This window comes from Amphiura filiformis, chromosome 3, assembly GCF_039555335.1.
Source record: "Amphiura filiformis chromosome 3, Afil_fr2py, whole genome shotgun sequence".
NCBI lineage: Eukaryota > Metazoa > Echinodermata > Ophiuroidea > Amphilepidida > Amphiuridae > Amphiura > Amphiura filiformis.
In genome coordinates, this window is record NC_092630.1 from 40,212,848 (window position 1) to 40,237,201 (window position 24,354).

At 35.1% G+C, this 24,354-nt stretch overlaps 1 protein-coding gene across 1 annotated transcript in view; it reads right to left on the bottom strand.

Moving 5' to 3' along the window:
- Positions 1-45: 45 nt before the first annotated feature.
- The window catches only part of LOC140148500 (uncharacterized), a 45,123-nt gene continuing 20,814 nt past the window's right edge, over positions 46-24,354 (bottom strand). The window contains exons 8-30 of the mRNA XM_072170481.1: positions 24,193-24,309; positions 23,352-23,545; positions 16,815-17,051; positions 15,786-16,055; positions 14,965-15,266; positions 14,555-14,753; positions 13,265-13,562; positions 12,067-12,272; positions 11,403-11,557; positions 10,495-10,690; positions 9,180-9,335; positions 8,478-8,784; positions 7,790-8,048; positions 6,434-6,605; positions 5,939-6,158; positions 5,201-5,373; positions 4,634-4,780; positions 3,944-4,178; positions 3,428-3,457; positions 3,014-3,092; positions 2,454-2,503; positions 1,855-2,145; positions 46-1,516 (exon numbers count right to left, since the gene is read on the bottom strand). Coding sequence (XP_072026582.1) covers positions 1,203-1,516; positions 1,855-2,145; positions 2,454-2,503; positions 3,014-3,092; positions 3,428-3,457; positions 3,944-4,178; positions 4,634-4,780; positions 5,201-5,373; positions 5,939-6,158; positions 6,434-6,605; positions 7,790-8,048; positions 8,478-8,784; positions 9,180-9,335; positions 10,495-10,690; positions 11,403-11,557; positions 12,067-12,272; positions 13,265-13,562; positions 14,555-14,753; positions 14,965-15,266; positions 15,786-16,055; positions 16,815-17,051; positions 23,352-23,545; positions 24,193-24,309 — 4,607 coding nt within the window. The 3' untranslated portion in view covers positions 46-1,202. The remainder of the gene's footprint in view (positions 1,517-1,854; positions 2,146-2,453; positions 2,504-3,013; positions 3,093-3,427; positions 3,458-3,943; positions 4,179-4,633; positions 4,781-5,200; positions 5,374-5,938; positions 6,159-6,433; positions 6,606-7,789; positions 8,049-8,477; positions 8,785-9,179; positions 9,336-10,494; positions 10,691-11,402; positions 11,558-12,066; positions 12,273-13,264; positions 13,563-14,554; positions 14,754-14,964; positions 15,267-15,785; positions 16,056-16,814; positions 17,052-23,351; positions 23,546-24,192; positions 24,310-24,354) is intronic.

The following is a 24,354-nucleotide window of genomic DNA, read 5'->3' on the forward strand; positions in this document are numbered from 1 at the left end:
AATCTTAGCACAAAATTATCCGTTTAATAGTTTTATTTGACAGTCTCATAATTGAACTTTGTGGACTATAAATATTGTCAAGAATTGAACAAAGAAAATTAAGATACTCCGATAAAGGAATTAAACTGAAAGCAACCTACAATGGGTTTTGTCATTTAATTTTGAGAAAATTGAAAGTTTTAAAAAGTTGAAAATATGCTTAGTTGTTGTTTTTTAAAATTAGAAATAGAATTCCGCATTATTTTCTGTGTTTCTTTTGAATAGGTCTAATTCTTGAAACGAAATTCAAAACATAGATATAGATGTAATGTAAAGCCTTTACCACTTTTACATTTATGATATTAACCTTTTCTGATTAGATTTTTACAGTATTTAAAAATATTACTATTTTCTAATTAAACATTGTTATAACATGGTATGTTACTTCATTTAACATAATTTTTGTATGTTTTCTCTTCGTGTTATGTACATTTAACATACCGTATGTTATATTAATTTGTTTGCTTGAAATATAAACAGCTAACGAGCAAAAAGTGTAATTATTGTATTCTTAAAAAAGATTTGTAATGCGATGTCGCATTGTATTCCCTTGAGCACTAATAGAAGAATTTACTTACAATAGTTATCTTAAACAATAATGATATTTCCCTACAAATATAGACATTAACAATATTCCTAACATTGGCAATAATAATAATTTAATAATTTATTCTTCTATGGCGCATTACAATAGGTTCGAGAGCGCAATAACATATTGTGAAGTTACACATTAAAATATCTAGGTTTAAAACCTAAAATCGTTAAAATACCGTCTTTATTTACAGATGATAATTGCACAATATATCAATTCTATGTAATTATAATACAGCAATGCAGAGCAAATCAAAATAAACAAGTTTCATAGTATATTTGGATCTTGGATTAATGACTGATCCTGTCTCATGTTTACTCGAGCTACTCCACAAAATATATATAGTTGTTTTTGATCAAAATACACTTAATGTGGTCATCCACCATTGTCCACAACAACATTCTATTTGGTCCTTGATACGAATATCATCGTCGTGATGTTTTAGCAGATTAACCATCCACAACAAACATGACAAATAACCATTGCAATATTGCAATATACAATCTAACAAAGTCCACGCATCCACGTGTCATAGAACCATCTACCCGCTTTTGAACTACACAAATATTGCTCAGTTCTCTTCAGGACCGGCCCAGACTCCAAGCAGCTCCCATTCGCTTGGGTATTCTACCACCCTCGTTACATTTCGAGGTCCATAATAAGGCTCTTCAGTCGTCACCATCGTGACTAAAATTTCGTCCATACCCGTAGTGGTTTCTTCAGTTGATTCTTCAGTTGATTGCGGTGCTTGAGTAGTCACGATAGTGGTAGCACTCGTACCAGTAGTTGCTGTTGAATCGGCTGGTGTCGTAGATTCTGGTGGGTACACAACTTCCTCATATTCTTCCAGGGTCATATCTCGACGATACAAGCCTTCTGCGCCAGCTGCAAGAGTATGGTAAAGACACAAGTTGAAAAGCATTCGAAGTCAATTTATTGTTCTAAACAGTTACAAGCTTAATATTATTACAATATTGAGTTACCTGTATTTTGGAGTCTAGACTATACAGTAGTTTGATTATGCAAGAAGAGATCAATAATATTATTTACTTATGTTAATTTGTTCACTATTTCGGGCAATGGTCGATGCCCAATGTTCTGTAACCTTTTTTAAACCTTCAAGATCATTTGGAATGTATTATAGCATTAAAGCACTCCAATAAAAAGCACCTGGATTTATTTTTACAATCAATCTTTTTTTTATATAAAATGATTAGACTAACCTCCCCATTCCACAAAACTACGATTCCCTTCCATTATCATGTCATTGTTAAGAATAAATGTCCTTGGTGGATCGGATGGCAGATTCTCAAATGGAACACGCACAGCTTCACGAATATTCTCTGGTTCAGTCTCAAGGAACTCAAAATAACGTTCTGGAAACACAGTGTACCACGTGACTCCTAGATCATCGCTGCGCATGAGTGCTTTCTTATTTTGAGAAAGGCCAAATATTTCCAGATCAATGTCGTCGTGATGAACTGCTAACACATTGGCTACGTTGGTATCCATAGCTAAGTTGAAAGAGACAAGAACAAGTGATTAAATTATAAGTTTATGTTTTCAACATAATAATTGCTTTCTGCCACGTTGTATGTGGAATGCACCACAGGTGTACTGCCTCATTTCTGATTTATTAAACCTTAAATTTGCTCGTTACAATTTTTGAACATGACAAACAGGGTTATTGTCACAAACAACCTTATAGTGTACTTGTGCAAGCATATTATGGCAAAACTATTAGAAAGATTGTTATAGATGGTTACTATGAATATTCCATAACCTGCTTTTCCCTGACTATTATATGGTTCAATCATCTTACCTTCCCAGGAAGTTCCATTGTCTCTTGAGAGTGAGCATCTAGTTGGTCCACTGCAAAAGCAAAAAGGCATATTTGGAGTTACAATATATATAATATGCTATTTTTATGTCAAGCATATCTATAGGCATTAACAGCTGAAAACTCAGGGAGATAACCCTGACGAAACTTCCAGCAGACACAATTGACCTGGTGAAGGGAGTCGCCGTATAGATAGCTGGTCGGGGTATTTTACAGGACATGCAAGATGGTGCAAGATCGGGCGTGGTACCCTGATCGGAACCGACTGTTTATCGTGGGTCATCTGCCCCGCCTTTTCTAGATGAACCACAAGGAGAGCGGATGTGATTTTGTTGGTCTTGCGCGGATTTGAACCCGGGACCTTTCGCACCAAATACAAAGACCTTAACCAGTATGCTCCCTTATACAGGCGCGTATACAGTTTGATATTCTAAGGGACAGTCACATGTGAAAATACAATGGTATTGGACGCAACGTTCCATAATTGTTGTCTGGAATCATTTTCTTTATATAACCGATGTGGACATATACTTAATACTTACTCGACATATTCCAAAATGCAGACATAAACGAATCCTGATGTCGGTTCAACTAGGAATCCACGCTCATAATATCCGTAATCTGTAATAGAACGTAATATAAGCGACATCATTAAGTGCTGTTCTTGTATAAATTGAATGATGTTGCTCGACTGCTCATCAAAAAGGCACATGCACATCGTTCAGTAGTTTGGGTTTCATATTCTTCTTTGCGCGCTAAAAACTTGAAGCAGATTCATACATTTTACATTAGAACAGAGAAAAAAAATGAAACTTGTCGTCTGCAGTCGACACCCACATGCCATTCTAGGTGCTGAAGTCTTCATTACTATTGAAAGTTCTAATTTGCCTGACCAACGTTCCTCAAGACTTATCTTCACAGATAAAACATTTGAAGAAATAAACACACAAACGTACCTGGCAAATTAGGCGGATCTTCGCAGAATTCTGCAACAAGAATAAGAAGAGGGAGTAAGTGAAAACGAGTTAATGAAAATGAAATATCAAACAGCTAGAAAATTACAAATTTATTTAATGTAAGGATTACAAATGAATACGAAGCATTCTATAGAACATTCTTTTACCATTATTTTTACGTGGAACAACTCGGCGTTCCGTCTCGTATCAACCGTCTCGTATCAACTCGACGTTCCGCCTCGTATCAACCGTGTTATATCAGGCGATAAATACTTTTATCCTCGTATCTGAGCCGCCTTATCCTCGTATCCGAGCCGAGTCTCTAAACAATGACCCTTTCTTGCTCTTCGGGGCTATTATATATTGGAACTCCATTAGTTACACATCCTCACTGAGTCACTATAGAAGTCGCCGGCCTCAACTCTGCCGATCTTGCGACCTTGACATTCCATAGATGCGGTAAATGTTCAGCATGTTTTTTTTTCAAATAATTTAGTAAGTTGTGTTATATAATACCTTCAGGTGCCTGAATATCTGGATCCCGTTGACATCCCATCAACTCGAAACGGACAACAGGTATAGCATCAGTAGCAGTAGAGTTAGCATCCATATTCGTGTTATTGTATGTTAGTGGAATAATCCGCACAGAGATCGCATTGAAAGGAGACTCCAGTCTGTTTAATACCCATGGAACTTCAGTGGTCACATTGTAGTCGGTGTCATTTATGGCGTAGAAGTCATTGTGAAATATCTGTGGTAAATGAAATATTGTATCGTTGGTGATTTTATTTAATCAACAGAATCGTAGGAACAATTTGTTTTTAAAAGAAATGCCGAAACTTAATATGTGTAGTACCATATGACATGTATATTGACCTTAATCTTACCTGGATCTCTGTCACGTGAAAAATAAAATTGAGATGTTATTTGGTTTAAAAGGTTCAGCCTGACTTCAAAGGATATTCAACCCAGTTTCTATACTGAAGTGCTAATATTAAGCACTGTATAACAGTGCTTATAGTGCTAATTTTGAGCACATTAGTGCAGTGATAGTTTAGGATGACAACACTCACACCTTCCCCTGTTGGTAAAGGGTGCTAAGTTAAAATGCTAATTTCGTTAGAGACAGCCGGTCAACCTTGCTTTCTTGCCTGCGGGGCTATTGTACAACATGTTCTTGTTATTTTTGTGTATAGCTTGGTATACCTTTATCTCGTCGTTTTCCATATAGTCCTCCCAAATCAATCCACTATCACTGTAGCTAAGACGATAAGATGACACAAATGAGTCGTTGCCTTGAGGACCGATCTGCATCTTAATACCAGCAAATCTAAATGAACCACCAAAGGTGACCTAAAAACAAATGAATGAAACAGAATGAAAAAAAAACATAACAATTTGAAATTGATGAGAGAGTTACAGGAATAAAAGAGTGCCGCGAGATACCACGGAACGAATGGTTTTAGTGTAAGGCAATTTAAAATTTACACTTTTCCTGGCGATATCACGTTAAGCTAGTTATGTACCACAATAATGAAAGCTATTTATCTTAATATTAATCTAAAAATACTAATCAAGAGAATTTTAAAAATGTAAACATTATATGATATGAGGCAAAGAGCATTTGATAAATAAACAGTTATCATTAATATCGACATCTCTTATCAAAAAAAATCCCATTTCATCCTAATAATAAAGCATCTTGTAGATCAGACATTTTGATCAGGGAATGAAAATTCTTTAAAAGATTGAAAACCTTTGGATAGGTCATACCTCAAAATACTCATTCCCTTTATATGGTGGATAATGCCTGTAGGCTGGTGACCATCCTGAGGCATCATTTAGACGTCCATAATGTGGGTCGTAGCTGACATTATACATCGAACTCGACTTCATCTGGCAATCAACTATTTGGCCACTCTCTAAACCAAGACTGTCGAAACAATCTGCACAAAAAAGAAGGGGAAATGTCACAATAATATAGTCTTTAAACTAAATTGATCACAGAAAATACATATTCAGATAAGATCACCAGTATTATTATTGCCCAAAAGGTTACTTTACGTATTTGTGCTTTATACTAACAATTACAAAATGTGCACTAAATTTCTTATGTCGTTGGAATTGAAAGTTAATTGTCAGGTACGATCTTCTTAGCATCAAAAATTAAACATTCGGAGATCTGAACAGGACAACCGTTTCCGTCGTCAAAACTTTGGATATCTTAGGTTACGACAATCAGGAAATCGTTTGTTACACCCTGAAAATATACATTTTAATGAGGTACTGAAAAACGGTTTGAATATAATGAGCGTCATTTGGTTCTTCTATTGACGTAACTCAAGTAAGTAAAACAAAACAAGGCTTCTACGGTTGCGTTTATTGTGCGCGTTTCCTCTGTAAATGTTGTTAAAGAAACCTTAGATCCGGACAACTCTTCAGATTCATTTGCGAAAGTGTCTATTAGTACGCTAAAATTGAATTCGAAAGTGGTTGTCATTATGACGTTACCTTCAATAGTAAAAGTAAGATCCAGTAGTTCTGTCTTGGTTTTAAAGCCTGTGTCCAATACCACACTACCATTAGGATTGATCTCTTTCAGCGAGAAGTACACTACTTCTAATGGCACTGTAGTGTTAACAAACACCCATTCCATTGGCATGACTCTTTCAGGATCCAAGGTAAAATTAAACCACATGGTGAAGGTATCGGTGAAAAACATCTCCTCGAACTGGGAATATTAAAGTAGGATTGAACCATTATTAAAATGTGGTTACATTTGATATTTAAATATGTATTATTTTGTTTGTTTTTAAAATCGTGAATTTCCATAAGAAAAACAAACGTTAGTCGTTAACGAAAGTTGTAATTCCTTTAACAAAAACATTCTTATGAACCTTGGCTTGTTTTATTCTTCGAAAATCGTAACATGCAAATTTGATTTCAAACAAATGATATATTCTACTAATTTCAACGAATAGTATAACAATACACAATTACACATACATGGAACTGGACTCCTCCTGGACTAGTCTTTACACAGAATAGTGGTCCTTCCATCTCAATATTCTCATCTATTTCGATGTAATATGGTATCATGAAATAGACAAACACACCATGAGCATGTGCTTCAGATGCATTCGTATGGTATACGGTAATCATTGCCTTCAAATTATCCCTGGAACAAATCATATGAGCTTACGGTTAACAAAATTCTCTCAGTGATTCTTAAATCACCTCGGGGTTTATTTAAACAAAATGTGATATCCAAAAGACCTTTTATTATTCAATGGTCATTTGATACTTTGGAACACTATTTTATTGAAATGCGCAGAAAAGCATGGTAATTGAGGTAGTTGAACCAGATGTGAAAGTGATGCTTCCTCGGCCTTACGTGATTAGACGATGCTGTTTCACGCGCTCATTGAATTATTTATTCTTAAGATAAATAACTTAAGCTATATTCCACGGTCAGAAATTTCAGTCACTCTATATGGTCCACGTCTAGAACATGTGACACATGTGATCTGTCGTGTGCATCAACATCTTTCAACACCATACATGATGTAGCAGTGCTTTTTGTAATTTTTCGACAAACTGAGACCATATCACAAGCAAATCTGCTTTTGCACACAGAGTGGCAGCACTGGAAATTACTTTATTTAGGGATGGTTTAGCAACTACTATTGGGAACAATTGCACGCTTAGGCCAGATCTTCCACGCAATGTGTAGAAGACATTTAGCTAATTCCATGTAGATATTTCAAGCTGTCCACGCAGGTCATGGAGTATTCCAAGCTATTCCATGTAGGAGGATTTCATGCAGATGTGTGTGCATTCACGGTTGTTTGAGGGCATGTAGAACTGTTGAACACTGATGGCGCTATTTATCTTAAATATTGTTTGCATCTTGGTATAGGGGTAGACACTTGTATAATGGCATTAAAACATCAGCAAAGTGAGTAACAAATAGCAAGGAAATTTTCAAAACAAAATTTATGATAAAATGAAAGGAATAACTCAAATTATTGGGTTAAATTAAACTTAAAATGTATGTAAATAGCGCCCTCAATTTTCACACAAATATACCATTTATAGAACAAAAATTACCACAAAAAGGAAGAAAAAATTGACAAAGAAAGGAAAATCTATGTTAAAAATAAAAGAAGTGTATATTAGTATAATAGCTGTTAGTTGGTATTATCTAGGTCTAGATCCGAAAATTATATACCGGTATTGTTTTGTTAGAAAAATTAATAAATAAACGCATCAAACAACCGTGCATTAGTGACATGATCCCTAATATAAAAGAAGTAAAAAAAACCATTTCTTTATAAGATGCAAACATTATTAACTACTTACTCTTGATGCAGTTCCCATGGGTCATAATCAATCAAAGTTAAGTTGAAATCTAATTCGGGTACTTCATCTCCAGTTTTGTTGACAATGATCTGTTCGGTAATCACATGACTACGATTCAAACTGTATTGGAATTCCACGTCAAATTCGACAGTATCGCCATCCACCAGATAGTAATTATCTGCCAACTGAACTTCCAATGAGATAATCATTTCGTTGTCCTCTTGTTTACCAGGATAATATTGGTAAATATGAGATGTACCTAATCAATCAGACAATTAAAATATATTATGTCCAATGTAACATTATACTTCACCGGCTATTAGTTTATACTTCAACCGCTATTAATGAGGAGGAGCGACTATACTTTGTAGCACATAAAGAGGATCATTGACCGATAACTTGTTAACTTTGAACTAATTGTTGACTTTAATTAGTTTCCAACTAAATCAAATCACTGCGAGAAAAACAAATTTGGCTTGACATAATGGCTCAGAAAGCAAAGATACAATAGAAATAAAAAGTGGTCCAAGAATAGATACCTGGGGCACTCCACATGTAAATGTTTATTAGAAAAGTACAATGTGAACAAAAAACATTGTTTTCTATTGTTTGAAGCATTCTAAACATGCTAAATAAACTAATATATCGCTTGTCTCCTTTTTCTTAGTACATTGTTATTTTCACTCACCATGATTCATAAGAACGCCCAAATCAACGATAGCTGACGTATTCTGACTTGTGTTAAATCTCGAGTCATACTCAGGCTCCAATTTTAGTCTATCATAACAAGCGTAATTTTCACCAATGTAATAATAGTCCATCTCCTTTATAGTCAGTATTGCTTCATCTCCATCTGTTGGCATAGTGATGTTAAGAACCATGGGCGTGGTCATTGGTGGTGTGGTGATTTTGATGTAATATGTCTCCTTGGATCCTATTGTCATTGATACGTTACGATTATCAACATCTATCTGGAATTCAGGCTCGAATTTGGTCTGAAAAGACAAGGGTGTGATGAAAACGAGGATCATAAGCATCCAAAGTCTGACCTTTGTTTGTGTCTCAGATGTACTAACATAACCTGGTAGTGGTTGCACCGAAAGTCGTGCATTAAAGACAAAATAAGACATTTACATGAATCTGCAATTTCTCTACTTAAGTACAGATATTAGCTACATAATTTTAATTTTTGTACTTTCACTGGCATCACTTAATAAGCCTTTAAAACGAAATTCTAAAAATCGTTTTGATGCCAAGTGAAAGGCACGAACAATAGTGGATTATGTAGATGCAAAAATACTATACTGAATTGTTACTTTTAAGTAAAAATTACTTCAATATTTTTGGCTAAAACATTATAAGGAATTGTATTTATTAAAATACAACGAACCTCATCATATGTTACGCTTTCTGTAGCATTAAAAGACGCTGCCAGCATATACTCGTTGTACCCGTTCAGGTTGACGACGGCTTCGACCCATATTTGGTCGCCTTCTTCTATATGGGTGTCGTTGGCTTCTAAACGGGCAATCAGTTGGACCCGAACCTGAAAGTAGTAACATACATTGTATTATGACATAATAATCAATTCTAGAGATGTATTATAAGAAATACATTTTCTGGCTGCGTGTAAAGAGAGAGTTGACACTTCATTTTGTTTTCTTAAGTTATTGCTTTTTGTCAGGTGGTACTAGACCCCCTGATAAATTTTGTAACTAATTTGCATTTTTCTCAAAAAATAACTGCACACTGGTAACAAAGGTTATGTGTATTATAGGGTAAAGAATCCAATTACTTCACTGAAATTTCAGTGATTCAAGACAAGTGGTTCATTATATATGTTAAGAAATGAGGTACATTCTAGCGGTACCTCTTTTCTTATCATAAATAACGTACCGCTTGTCTTAGTTACTGAAATTCCAGTGTAGCAACTGGATTCCTTGCCATATAATATACATACTTTTGTTACCAGTGTGTTATTATTTTTCGAGAAAAATGCCAAAATAGTCACAAATTTATCAAGGGGTGTAGTACCACCTTAATATATCATATGATACAATCATCATACAGAAGACAAGTTGAGTAATGTAATAACATAATTCAATGGGTTTGTGATTTTTAAATATTATTTAAATACGAAGGCAATAATTTGGTACAAAATTTAACCTGTAACTCCAAAAAACTATGTGTTCATTTCATTTGTATTGTCTGTTAAACGGTGAGGGTATTAAACAGGCGAGGCAGCATACCACTCTGCGTTGCGCCCCCTGAAAAATAAGAGAACCGGTAACTCAACGTAAGTGTTTTGGAGAATATCAAAGTGGTACTATACCCCTTGATAAATGTGTGACTATTTTTGCATTTTTCTCAAAAAATAATAACACACTGGTAACAAAAGCTATTTATATTATAGGGGCAAGAGATCCAGTTACTACACTGGAATTTCAGTTATTTATGATAAGAAAAGAGGTACCGCTAGAATGTACCTCATTTCTTAACGTATATAATGAACCACGTGTCTTGAATCAGTGAATTAATTGGATTCCTTGCCTCTATAAAATACATAACTTTTGTTACCGGTGTGTAGTTATTTTTTTTGAGAAAAATGCAAAATTAGTCCCAAAATTTATCAGGGGGTGTAGTAACCACCTTAAATTTGACCAATAATTCATTGATGAACATTGATGTATTTCGTGAGAATTTACCTTGTTCATTTTATCCATTAGAGGTGTGTTGCTATTAGCCTCTATTTCCATATTGGCGATATTCTGTGCGTCGAGGAAACCTAAATCAATATGACCGTCTCCAGTGGTAGAACTGAACTCAGGTATAAGAAAGGAGCCATTAACGCAGGGAATATTCCATCCTGACGAAATAATACGTGCTGAACAAATCGTTGTCCTGGAAACGTTCAATTGATCGATATGAATATAGTTAATAATTAAATATGCTATTAATCGATTTCAACAATTAGTTGAGGAGAGTTAATGTCAATAATTACATTATTTATGTGAAACTACTCTTGTTCGAATGCTCCAGCAATTCCAAAATCAATGAATGAAGACTGTGAAATTAGTATGAACAAGGATTAATTTGAATAGTTTGCACCACACATTTCAGAATTGTGATTTTTAAAATTATCGTAATATTTGGTGAAATTATAGTTGTTGCATTAAAAAAACACTAGGCGATGAGGACGGGAAAAACATTACATAAAGTGACTGTATGTTATCAACCAAATTGAGCTAAACTTGACTGCATGAAAGATGAGTTGTACATTATATAACTCATGGTGCGATAGATTCGAACCCTGACGGTGGGTTACTGCGCTCTCGTCCCAGACAAACGAGTACATGTGATCAGTCTATGGCTCTTGTGGAAAAATGAAATTCCACTGGACAAGGAACTTACTGCTAATTGTCTCGTAACCTGTACGAAACTCGTGGAGCTGATCCTGGTTGCGAAGGTATTTGTGGAATGTCTAGGGTTTGCGCTTCTATAAAGCAGCAAAGTCCCCGAGTTGTTGTTAAATGGTTTATGGAATGATGTGTGGCCGTAGGGACCAGTGACAACCTGTAAATCCTTGCGCTTTATCTAGGCCCGTAATGCTCACCTGTATGGATCTGTATGGTCTGACTGAAAGGTAACACCATAGTATGCAGCTGTGTCATAAGGTATGTACATATCCAGATCAAAGACAACGCCTCCACCCTTTGTCACTCTGGATACAGCAGTGTGCTTCGTGAGCGTCATTTCTGGCTTCGTGGTCTGCAAACCAAAATAATGGTGAAAAACCACATTAACACAATTCGACACCTTTCTGTTATTGTGGTTCTTATACGTTAAATACTTCGTATTAAAGACATTCAAATAGCGGCTTGACATTATGGCTCAGAAAGCAATTCCTTATTCCTGCATCAATTTAGTATTTTCTCTGCTGTTGTTGTTTTTTGTTGTTTGTTTTTTATTTTGTTTTTGTTTGCTTCACTTGTTATTTTGTCGAGTGAGTTTTCTACATCATTCCCAAGTTCTTATCTTTCATGTTATAGCCAACCGTATTTTATCTCCCTGTCTCTGATTAGTTCAGTAGTTCAGTTACTTCAGAACGGCCTGTATCTTTCCTTCCCTTATTTACTTGATATCCTTACATTAACTTTTTTGTTGATTAATTTATCTAATATTAATAGCAAGATGTCTTTCAACATATGATATGAAAAGTTTTGTTAGTTGCTTTTTTGTACAAACTACAAACACTGTATAGAGTCTATGAATCATACCAAGTTTGTCGACACCGGTGTTACATCGACATCAATAGCTTGTGCCTCGGTAAACATTTCATCTTCACCAACGCGAGACGTCACATAGAATAGCTGCTGTTCAGGAGCGGTCAGATTGTCAGGCGGTAATGCTGCTTCTTCAAGTTTTACAACGACTTGTGTCACCATGAGGTCGTCTGCTTTATTTCGAGTTTCGCTTTCGTAACCTGCGAACGAAGGAATTTTTTGTGCGGAAAGTTTAAAAATTTGGTAAGAAATTAGTACATTGTGAATCACTGTATATCATTTTAAACACTATTAGGTTGCATAAGTGGTTCCCAAACTGTGAGTCGCGACCCTTTGAAGGTCGCGGGTCATTTTAAAAAAAAGTTGCGAGCAAAACCCTTATGAAAGAAAATCATGACACTAGCATACAAACATTAACATCAACGGACATCTAAAATTCCTTACTATTAATTGCGTTTTCTAAAGCTGCAGTGTAATTTTAAATTCACAATTGATCGTATTTTATAAGCCAACATAGGAATTTTTGTGTGCGATTCGTTAGTAGTAAGTTGTGAATACTCTCAATAATCTGGGAATCGTAAACGAGAGATAAGATTCAATCTAGTCAACCAGATTTTCCAACATACCTTGGAGCAACCAACGTTGCGGCCAGTACCATTGACCTTCAGCTGGGTTGTGATGTTAAACACCTTGACTCCCGATTACATCACCTTGTGACAACTCTACCTCGCCAAATGACGGGAGTTAAGGTGTTTAACATCACTACTCAGCTGAAGGTCAGTGGTACTGGCCGCAACGTTGGTAGCTCCAAGGTATGTTGAAAAATCTGGTTGACTAGATTGAATCTTATCTCTCGTTTGTACTAGTAAGTTTAATGAGCTGGACGACTCACTCAAACGTTGCACTTACCCGTCCTCCACCTCTGGACATCTGATGGTTCTTAGTATATACCCCAATAATAGTTTGTGGGTCGCGATAAGCAAGTTAGGAAAAAATTGGGTCGCTTGTAAAAAAAAACTTTGGGAACCGCTGCATTAAACAGTTGTACGTGGTTCAAATTACTACAAATTCTTTGCTTCAAATATAGTAAAGAAATTATCCGCAGATTCCGCGGGTGCTTTTTAAACTTCATTTAATGTCATTATGGATTATTTTTTTAATCCGCAATATAATTATGTAAGTAAGCACTTACCAATATTTCTTACAGCTCCAATTTCCAAATAGCCACGATCTCGATGATAATCTTCATCATAGGACCAATAATTCACAACTCTGGAGGTCTCAAAACACGGCATATTACTACCGGCGCTGACTAATCGTACCGCACAAACTGATAACGTCTCGTTTGGAGTGTTAACGTCCACGAAATAGGCAGCAACGGAATCAGGTGGAACGTCGGTATCGAGGTAGTAAACACCAAGTTGGTGTGCTTTCAAGAAGTTGTTTCGACCTTCGTCCAGGGCCAGGCTAAATGTGGGCTCATTGTCATCCTGTTGATAAAAAAATCCACGAAGCCGATAGTCCGTTATAACCTCCAAATGTAAGGAATGAAAATCAATTCTTGTGCATTGATGAGACGCGCGTATTTCTGCAACCATAATGAGCCGCAATACGATAACCCGAACCCGAACCCTAATTATTGCGGCCCATTATGGCTGCAGTGACTCATTATAGTAGCAGAAAGAAATTAAGCATTCGGGACCACTCTGAAAAGAGTGAAATTTTACACTTTTTAGAAGATAAAAAAAATGGTCAACTTTACACTCAACAATTTACAAAATGATCAATCTCTACTACATTAACATTTTCTAATATCGAATAGAGATTCCTGTTACTTCTTTTTAAAGATCACTTTTCCAATCATTTGTTCACTCTTTGATATTAAATTGACACTAAAAAAATCAACTTAATAGACTCGTAAAAACAATACATTGTTATGCGTGATACGTGTTATGAAATCATTATATGTTTATGTTGACCTACCTTGACGTATGTTTATCTAACAGCCGATCTATATACTAAAAGTAAGTCTCTTAATGTTAAAGAGTGGACCAAATGAGTAAGTATCCTTGCATTCCAAAAAGAGTCAAAATCACTCAAATAGAGTCAAATTTTCACCCTTCAAGAAGCCATATAAAGGAACATTCCAAAAACAGTTGACTCTTATGTCATACCTTAAAGATGGTGTTAATTTTACTCCCAAAAGTGAAATAGTGAAATGTCCACTCTCTTGGGTCTGATAACTCTTTTTAGAGTGGTCCATTTCATTTATTCCATTATACGGTCCTTGAGGAGTGAAATATTACTCTTTTGGCGTAAAATGCACTCTTTTGGAGTGAAAATGCACTCTTTTGGACTGATGGTCACTCTTTTGGTTCACTATTTCACATTAAGAGAATGGGTATTCAGAAACAGCCGATCTATGATTCTCTTGCGACTGGGATACAAATCTCATTATACTGAGTATAGTAACTGGACTTACCGCTTCCAAATTAGGCATGTCATAGCTGATTTCATAATCCATGGTGTCATTCCAGAATCCTTCAGGACCATAAGTTATATTTACTGCGGCTGATACGATGGTACCATTTTCTAGCCATGGATCATGGTTAAGCCAGGACGCCCGTACTTCAAATGAGAAGTAGCTGTTTGATTCGTGTCCCGCTCGTTCCGGTGGCATACTGGTGGAAAATAAATCAAAGTAATTGTGTACCTTTTCAAATTGTTTTCATATTTCAAATTGCTAGACAAAAAACTATTTAAAAAAATCAAACTTTCAACACAAATGATCATCTAATGATCAATAGTAAATTATTCTTGTGTGTGGTGGTAGTATCACTTTTAAGTTTGGATTTTTTTTTTAATATCATTAATATCTTTCATCAAACATACGTGTTGCTAACGAGCCCAAAGTCAATGCTATAATCCGACACGATACCATCTTCTGTGCTGTAAGTGTTCATGTCAATGCTTCCCACAGGTGTCAAGTGGAAGTTATCTCCAAGCTTCTCCAGTGTCAGACTACAGAATTTGAAGAGTGGTCGACCATCCTCATTTCTCTCGGCGCTTATGTTGACGTTGAGTGGCGTGTAAGTTGTTCCTGGTGGGATATACATTGTAAGGTCGAAGGAAACTGTGGTGTCGTTGTACAACATGTTATCAGCTGCTCGGTTGGTTATCCAGAATCGTGCTTGCTGAAATTCAAAGACGAAATAAATTTATACAATCTATTGATTTATCATAACTATAATTTTTCATTGTTATACATTGTAGATACATTATTTGCAAAATGTAGGAAACGTAGGAAGGCACATACACTTTTGTTTAAACACTTAAATAAGATGTTTTTATTGTTTTACTAATGCTTCATGTGGCACGGTAATTATTTTTTCGTAAAATATTTTTCATTAAATAAAGACTAATGTATGTATAGTCGAGTTTATGTCAGGAAAAGGGTTTCGATACCCAAAACGCAAGACCAACGAATATTTTGATAGAATATGTAAGTTTAAAATACCATGTGGACCTTGTGGATACTGAATTCGGCTCAAAACTGTTTTCTTTATGTATTATTTAAGTAACTCCGTGCCTTAATTGAACTTTAAGGTTGTCAAATTAAAATTATATTTTGATTGCAAAATGATTGTGTACTACTATAAGTTAAGTGAGGTTAAATTGATATGATATTGTTTCAAGTGTATAGATGAACAAACCTTCTCAGGTGCCGTGTACGTATTATACTGCTGATCCAATGTATACACTGGTATTTCAGCTGCGAAGAAGACGTCCTTATCTACCAATCCGTACCGCACACCAGCTTGTACAAAGAATTCAGAGCCATTACTAACTGAAGCATGATCCCCTAGTAATTGTGCGCTGAAGTGAACCTGAAGCAGATCCGGGTCAACATGGTTGGGGTTTTTCCAATCCAAGTTGGTTATGCGACCGAAATCATATTGGATGTAGTCAACGTATGTATTATCCTGCAAATCAACACATAATTTGTTACAAATATTTGTATTTCAAAGGCATATAGCAAGCGGGTGGACAGGGTGAATGAAGTCCATGGGTCCCGAGGGTTCAGGGGCTGGAGCAAAACCGAAAATGAAATAAAGGGAAAGGGCTGATAGGAGACGTTAAATGGGGCCTGAAAGCTGCTCCTTGTCCATGGGCCCCCGCCCCGAAGCACTTGCTACACACCTGCAACAAATCAATGAGAAACAATACCTTTGTAGCTCTTTGTTGATTTGCAATATACTCGTACACCACGATATTGGCCTTCAGCTGCTGTAATCTGCGTGCTAGCCATAGGTTTTAACATAAAAAGTTTAAGTTTTTCTCAAAATATATCGAGAGCTATCTTAAGAGCCACTGTACCAATACTAGGCTTGTTTGTACTCATTTTAATGCACTTGATATTTCGTGCTGATTTCAAATATGGTTATGAAAATGTACAATTCTGAAGTTTTTGAATTTTTAAAGAAAATTTGTAATTTGTCGTCTGCAGTCGACAACCGCGTGGCTTACTAAACATTTACTTGTAAGCTTAAGATATCTATTTGAAACATCACTGAGAACGTGGCAGGGATTGTGTTCTTTTACCTTCATGTACACTAAGCGAACAAGAAAATTAATACTTTTCTTGAGAGACTTTCTTGAATCTTAGGTGATGGTTACACTCGAACACAAGATTTCACATCTATTATAAACACAAATATGACCAACACGAAAAGACGGCTTACCTCTCGGAAATAAACTGGCATCAGGTTTCCAACACACGGGATATTCCTGCCATTATATATCATACTAGCCCTCCATAAATGCATAATAGAGGCACTAGATTCGTACGGTAAAGACATATCTACGATAAGGTGTGATGTCCCTGGTCTGGTATAGATATTAAGAACGAACCCAATACCACCGCCATTTATTACATGGTAACCATCTACAGCGTAAAACTCAAATTGGGGAGACTCCACCTAAAACAGAGAGGAAGGGAATGACGAAAGACGACAATAGTAACATCTTGCCAATAAATAAGGTAATAATAGCATATTTCCAATAATATACGGTAATAGTAACATTTTGCCAATAATGTAAGGCAATAGTAGAATCTTGCCAATAATGTAAGGTAATAGTAGCATCATGCCAATAATGTAAGGCAATAGTAGCATCTTGCCAATAATGTAAGGTAATAGTAGCATCTTGCCAATAATGTAAGGTAATAGTAGCATCTTGCCAATAATGTAAGGTAATTGTAGAATCTTGCCAATAATGTAAGGTAATAGTAGCATCTTGACAATAATGTAAGGTAATAGTAGCATCTTGCCAATAATGTAAGGTAATAGTAGCATCTTGCCAATAATGTAAGGCAATAGTAGCATCTTGCCAATAATGTAAGGTAATAGTAGCATCTTGCCAATAATGTAAGGTAATAGTAGCATCTTGCCAATAATGTAAGGCAATAGTAGCATCTTGCCAATAATGTAAGGTAATAGTAGCATCTTGCCAATAATGTAAGGTAATAGTAGCATCTTGCCAATAATGTAAGGCAATAGTAGCATCTTGCCAATAATGTAAGGTAATAGTAGCATCTTGCCAATAATGTAAGGTAATAGTAGCATCTTGCCAATAATGTAAGGTAATAGTAGCATCTTGCCAATAATGTAAGGTAATAGTAGCATCTTGCCAATAATGTAAGGTAATAGTAGCATCTTGCCAATAATGTAAGGTAATAGTAGCATCTTGCCAATAATGTAAGGTAATAGTAGAATCTTGCCAATAATGTAAGGTAATAGTAGCATCTTGCCAATAATGTAAGGTAATAGTAGCATCTTGCCAATAATGTAAGGTAATAGTAGCATCTTGCCAATAATGTAAGGTAATAGTAGCATCTTGCCAATAATGTAAGGTAATAGTAGCATCTTGCCAATAATGTAAGGTAATAGTAGAATCTTGCCAATAATGTAAGGTAATAGTAGCATCATGCCAATAATGTAAGGCAATAGTAGCATCTTGCCAATAATGTAAGGTAATAGTAGCATCTTGCCAATAATGTAAGGTAATAGCAGCATCTTGCCAATAATGTAAGGTAATAGTAGCATCTTGCCAATAATGTAAGGTAATAGTAGCATCTTGCCAATAAATAAGGTAATAGTAGCATCTTGACAATAATGTAAGGTAATAGTAGCATCTTGCCAATAATGTAAGGTAATAGTAGCATCTTGCCAATAATGTAAGGTAATAGTAGCGTCTTGCCAATAATGTAAGGTAATAGTAGCATCTTGACAATAATGTAAGGTAATAGTAGCATCTTGACAATAATGTAAGGTAATAGTAGCATCTTGCCAATAATGTAAGGTAAGGTCTGGATGATTGTAACATCTTGACAATAATGTAAGGTAATAGTAGCATCTTGCCAATAATGTAAGGTAATAGTAGCGTCTTGCCAATAATGTAAGGCAATAGCAGCATCTTGCCAATAATGTAAGGTAATAGTAGCATCTTGCCAATAATGTAAGGTAAGGTCTGGATTGTAACATCTTGACAATAATGTAAGGTAATAGTAGCATCTTGCCAATAATGTAAGGTAATAGTAGCATCTTGCCAATAATGTAAGGTAATAGTAGCATCTTGCCAATAATGTAAGGCAATAGTAGCATCTTGCCAATAATGTAAGGTAATAGTAGCATCTTGCCAATAATGTAAGGTAATAGTAGCATCTTGACAATAATGTAAGGTAATAGTAGCATCTTGCCAATAATGTAAGGTAATAGTAGCATCTTGCCAATAATGTAAGGTAATAGTAGAATCTTGCCAATAATGTAAGGCAATAGTAGCATCATGCCAATAATGTAAGGTAATAGTAGCATCTTGCCAATAATGTAAGGTAATAGTAGCATCTTGCCAATAATGTAAGGTAATTGTAGAATCTTGCCAATAATGTAAGGTAATAGTAGCATCTTGCCAATAATGTAAGGTAATAGTAGCATCTTGCCAATAATGTAAGGTAATAGTAGCATCTTGCCAATAATGTAAGGTAATAGTAGCGTCTTGCCAATAATGTAAGGTAATAGTAGCATCTTGCCAATAATGTAAGGTAATAGTAGCATCTTGCCAATAATGTAAGGTAATAGTAGCATCTTGCCAATAATGTAAGGCAATAGTAGCATCATGCCAATAATATAAGGTAATAGTAGCATCATGCCAATAACGTAAGGTAATAGTAGCATCTTGCCAATAATGTAAGGTAATAGTAGCATCTTGCCAATAATGTAAGGTAATAGTAGCATCTTGCCAATAATGTAAGGTAATAGTAGCATCTTGCCAATAATGTAAGGCAATAGTAGCATCATGCCAATAATATAAGGTAATAGTAGCATCATGCCAATAACGTAAGGTAATAGTAGCATCTTGCCAATAATGTAAGGTAATAGTAGCATCTTGCCAATAATGTAAGGTAATAGTAGCATCTTGCCAATAATGTAAGGTAATAGTAGCATCTTGCCAATAATGTAAGGTAATAGTAGCATCTTGCCAATAATGTAAGGCAATAGTAGCATCATGCCAATAATGTAAGGTAATAGTAGCATCTTGCCAATAATGTAAGGTAATAGTAGCATCATGCCAATAATGTAAGGTAATAGTAGCATCTTGCCAATAATGTAAGGTAATATTAGCATCTTGCCAATAATGTAAGGTAATAGTAGCATCATGCCAATAATGTAAGGCAATAGTAGCATCTTGCCAATAATGTAAGGTAATAGTAGCATCTTGCCAATAATGTAAGGCAATAGTAGCATCATGCCAATAATGTAAGGTAATAGTAGCATCTTGCCAATAATGTAAGGTAATAGTAGCATCATGCCAATAATGTAAGGTAATAGTAGAATCTTGCCAATAATGTAAGGTAATAGTAGCATCATGCCAATAATGTAAGGTAATAGTAGCATCTTGCCAATAATGTAAGGTAATAGTAGCATCTTGCCAATAATGTAAGGTAATAGTAGCATCTTGCCAATAATGTAAGGTAATAGTAGCATCTTGCCAATAATGTAAGGCAATAGTAGCATCATGCCAATAATGTAAGGTAATAGTAGCATCTTGCCAATAATGTAAGGTAATAGTAGCATCATGCCAATAATGTAAGGTAATAGTAGCATCTTGCCAATAATGTAAGGTAATAGTAGCATCTTGCCAATAATGTAAGGTAATAGTAGCATCTTGCCAATAATGTAAGGTAATATTAGCATCTTGCCAATAATGTAAGGTAATAGTAGCATCATGCCAATAATGTAAGGCAATAGTAGCATCTTGCCAATAATGTAAGGTAATAGTAGCATCTTGCCAATAATGTAAGGTAATAGTAGCATCTTGCCAATAATGTAAGGTAATAGTAGCATCTTGCCAATAATGTAAGGTAATAGTAGCATCTTGCCAATAATGTAAGGTAATAGTAGCATCTTGCCAATAATGTAAGGTAATAATAGCATCTTGCCAATAATGTAAGGTAATAGTAGCATCTTGCCAATAATGTAAGGTAATAGTAGCATCTTGCCAATGATGTAAGGTAATAGTAGCATCTTGCCAATGGAAGGTTTTTTTTTATTTCAAACTCTAATGGTGACCCGAAGGTCAAATTGCTAGAATTGTACATTACACACACTTAAACAGACACAATGCAATTTTGCAGGCAGCAGCAACCCCACCCCTTCCCCCAGTAGGCAATGAAGATAAAGTGCCTTGCCCAAGGACACAACACGTTGGCACGAGCGGGGCTCGAACTCGCAACCTATGGATTATGAGTCGGGCGCCTTATCCACTCGGTCACACGTGCTCCCCATAATGATGTAAGGTAACAGTAGCATCTTGCCAATAATGTAAGGTAATAGTAACATCTTGCCAATAATGTAAGGTAATAGTATACAAATATTAACTGTCTATGAGTGTGATGGTCGAAATATAATCACGAGGTGAAAGATGGATTGCTCCATTCCACGAGCCGGAACGGCGAGTGGAATGGAACAATACATCTTTCACCGAGTGATTATATTTCGACCATTACACGAATTTAAGACAGTTAATATTTGTTTTATATCACTCGTACATAAATTCTATTACTAAATACTATTTAAGGTAGGAAATCCATTTTTTCATCAACATAACACCATGTTTTGCCGTGATATACTTCACATTTTGGGGTCCACCCCATAACTAAATCGGCGAGTCTAAGAGTCAGCGCACGGCTGGCGTACTACGGCAAAGCACATGATGGTAAAAACTATCACACGGAGAGGCTGATGGTAAGAATGATAAATGGTAATCAACCAATGAACTGTCTAGAATTTATGTATGAGTGATATAATAGCATCTTGCCAATATTGTAAGGTAATAGTAGCATCTTGCCAATAATGTAAGGTAATAGTAGCATCTTGCCAATAATGTAAGGTAATAGTAGCATCTTGCCAATAATGTAAGGCAATAGTAGCATCATGCCAATAATATAAGGTAATAGTAGCATCTTGCCAATAATGTAAGGTAATAGTAGCATCTTGCCAATAATGTAAGGTAATAGTAGCATCTTGACAATAATGTAAGGTAATAGTAGCATCTTGCCAATAATGTAAGGTAATAGTAGCATCATGCCAATAATGTAAGGTAATAGTAGCATCTTGCCAATAATGTAAGGTAATAGTAGCATCTTGACAATAATGTAAGGTAATAGTAGCATCTTGCCAATAATGTAAGGTAATAGTAGCATCTTGCCAATAATGTAAGGTAATAGCAGCATCTTGCCAATAATGTAAGGTAATAGTAGCATCTTGCCAATAATGTAAGGCAATAGTAGCATCATGCCAATATTGTAAGGTCTAGATTGTAACATCTTGACAATAATATAATGTAATAGTAACATTTTGCCAATAATGTAAGGTAATGGTAGCATATTGCCAATAATGTAAGGTAAAAGTAGCATCTTTCCAATAATGTACGGTAATAGTAGCATCTTGCCAATAATGTACGGTAATAGTTAGCATCTTGCCAATAATGTAAGGTAATAGTAACATTTTGCCAATAACCCAGCAAATACAAAACGTTTTTGACATCATTCGCAAAAGGTTGTCAGAAAACGTTTAAATGTCGGGTTATATAAAGGGTATATTAAGAGTATAAAACGTTTTCATAACCTTAAAAAACATGTTTTGATAATCTACTGCACAGCAAACAAAAATGTTTTACAGAAAAGTTTAAATGTCGGGTTATATAAAGGGTATAAAAACGTTTTAATAACATTCCAAAAACATTCTTGAAAACTTGATAAAAAACATTCTAAACATAATGTTATTTTGGGGTTGAAAAAATATTTTGCGAAAAATGTTTGCCCAAAATATTTTCAATAACGTTTTAAAAACGTTTTCATGACCTTTATATAACCCGACATTTAAATGTTATTAAAAGGTTTTGAAAAAAACATTTTAAGAACATTTCTGTGTTTGCTGGGTTCAAATATGTTAACATGATGTTATTTAAGTATTGACACAATATTTGGCAAAAATGTTTGCAAAATAGTTTTAAAACGTTATCATGACCTTTATATAACCCGACATTTTAATGTTATTAAAACGTTTTTACCTAAACCAAAAGACAAAATATAACTCATTTAAAACGTTTTTAAAACGTTTTTGTGTTTGCTGGGAATGTAAGGTAATAGTAACATTTTGCCAATAATGTAAGGTAATAGTAGCATCTTGTCAATAATATAAGGCAACAATAGCATCTTGCCAAACAGATTTTAATCAAACAGATTTTAAACAAAGTATTAAAATACTTTGCACTCAATGCATCCTTCATTGGAGCACAGAGGGTGTAAAATAAGAACATTATTTTAACAATAATTACTACAACATTATTACTAAAACGTAAATAATAATTGTAAATATGGATTACTACAACTACTAAAACATAAATAATAATTGTAAATATGTACCGGTAATACTATTGCACTGTACTTGTAGCTACGTATGTTAGAACTCTATCAATTTCTTTATATTGTTAAAGTATTTGCAACATTAGGTACATTTAGGCAAATCGTATCCAATGGGCTTCGACGGTCTTGCCATAAGGCTCTTATTAGAAACTGAGAGTTAAACAATTATTACAATAACATGGCATTATTGGACCAAATCTTATCGTCCGTAATGTGAGACAATTCAACACTGATATATATATATATATACACGGGAGGCATGATTGAGAGCATGTATGATTATAACATTTCTTACCATAGTAGCTGTTGCGTCATCTGTTGCTGTAATAGGGATTTGTTGTGAGTAAATGAGCGTATCTTCTCTGTTATACATAGCCATACCAAGCCAGTAGTCCTCACCGACGACAATGTCACTGCTACTTGTTAAATAAACAGATGCCTTCAACGTCAACGTATTCTTCTGGTCGTTCTGTTCACCACTTCTAAAACCTGATGTAATAATTGATTTAATAAAATAAACGATGAACAAGTGATATTTTATGATTGTTTATAGGACAGCAGTGATAAACTTATAGTACTTTGATTTGACGTATTAAAGCGATATCCCCAAACAAATTGAAACTACGATACATTCAGAAACAATACACACGAAACAAAATGGTCACAATAAATCTGACTTTATATTAACAACAGTTTGCCTCACCTTGTTCATAAATATGTGATGTGATCCAGCAAAATCAGTCAGAAGTGGGAAATATTGATTTTCAGATACACCCAAACAAAGAAAAAAAAATTCTTTTATCGTCTTTCGTTTTGGAAACACTTCAACTGTTCATATTTTTGGAACTAGATGCTCAATTTCAATACGGTTTTCTGCAAAATGCAGCTGTGTAAAATGCCTTATACAATAATGTAGAAAACTGAAAATTGAATCTGCCCGACTTCAGATTGATTTTGCTTGATCACACCACATTATTGCTGATACAAAGTCTAAATTGGACAATTATGGCACACCTGAGCTGTAACAATTCAATCCATTCACATCAGAAAATGATTTAATGAATGTAAGTCTCATATATTGGAAGAGGTTATAAGGTTTTAAGGCTGTGAAAGATTCTACGATATCATCAAGTTACCTGGATTTACAATAGATCCGTCGAAATCGAGTGTTGCATGAGAAAATAGACCAGTGTCATTGTCGTACACTGCAGAAAACTGGGGTAACTCGTAAGGCAAACATTCAAAACTATCACCTGCAATTGAGACAAGAGTAAAACTTTAAAATTGTTCCTCTTCAA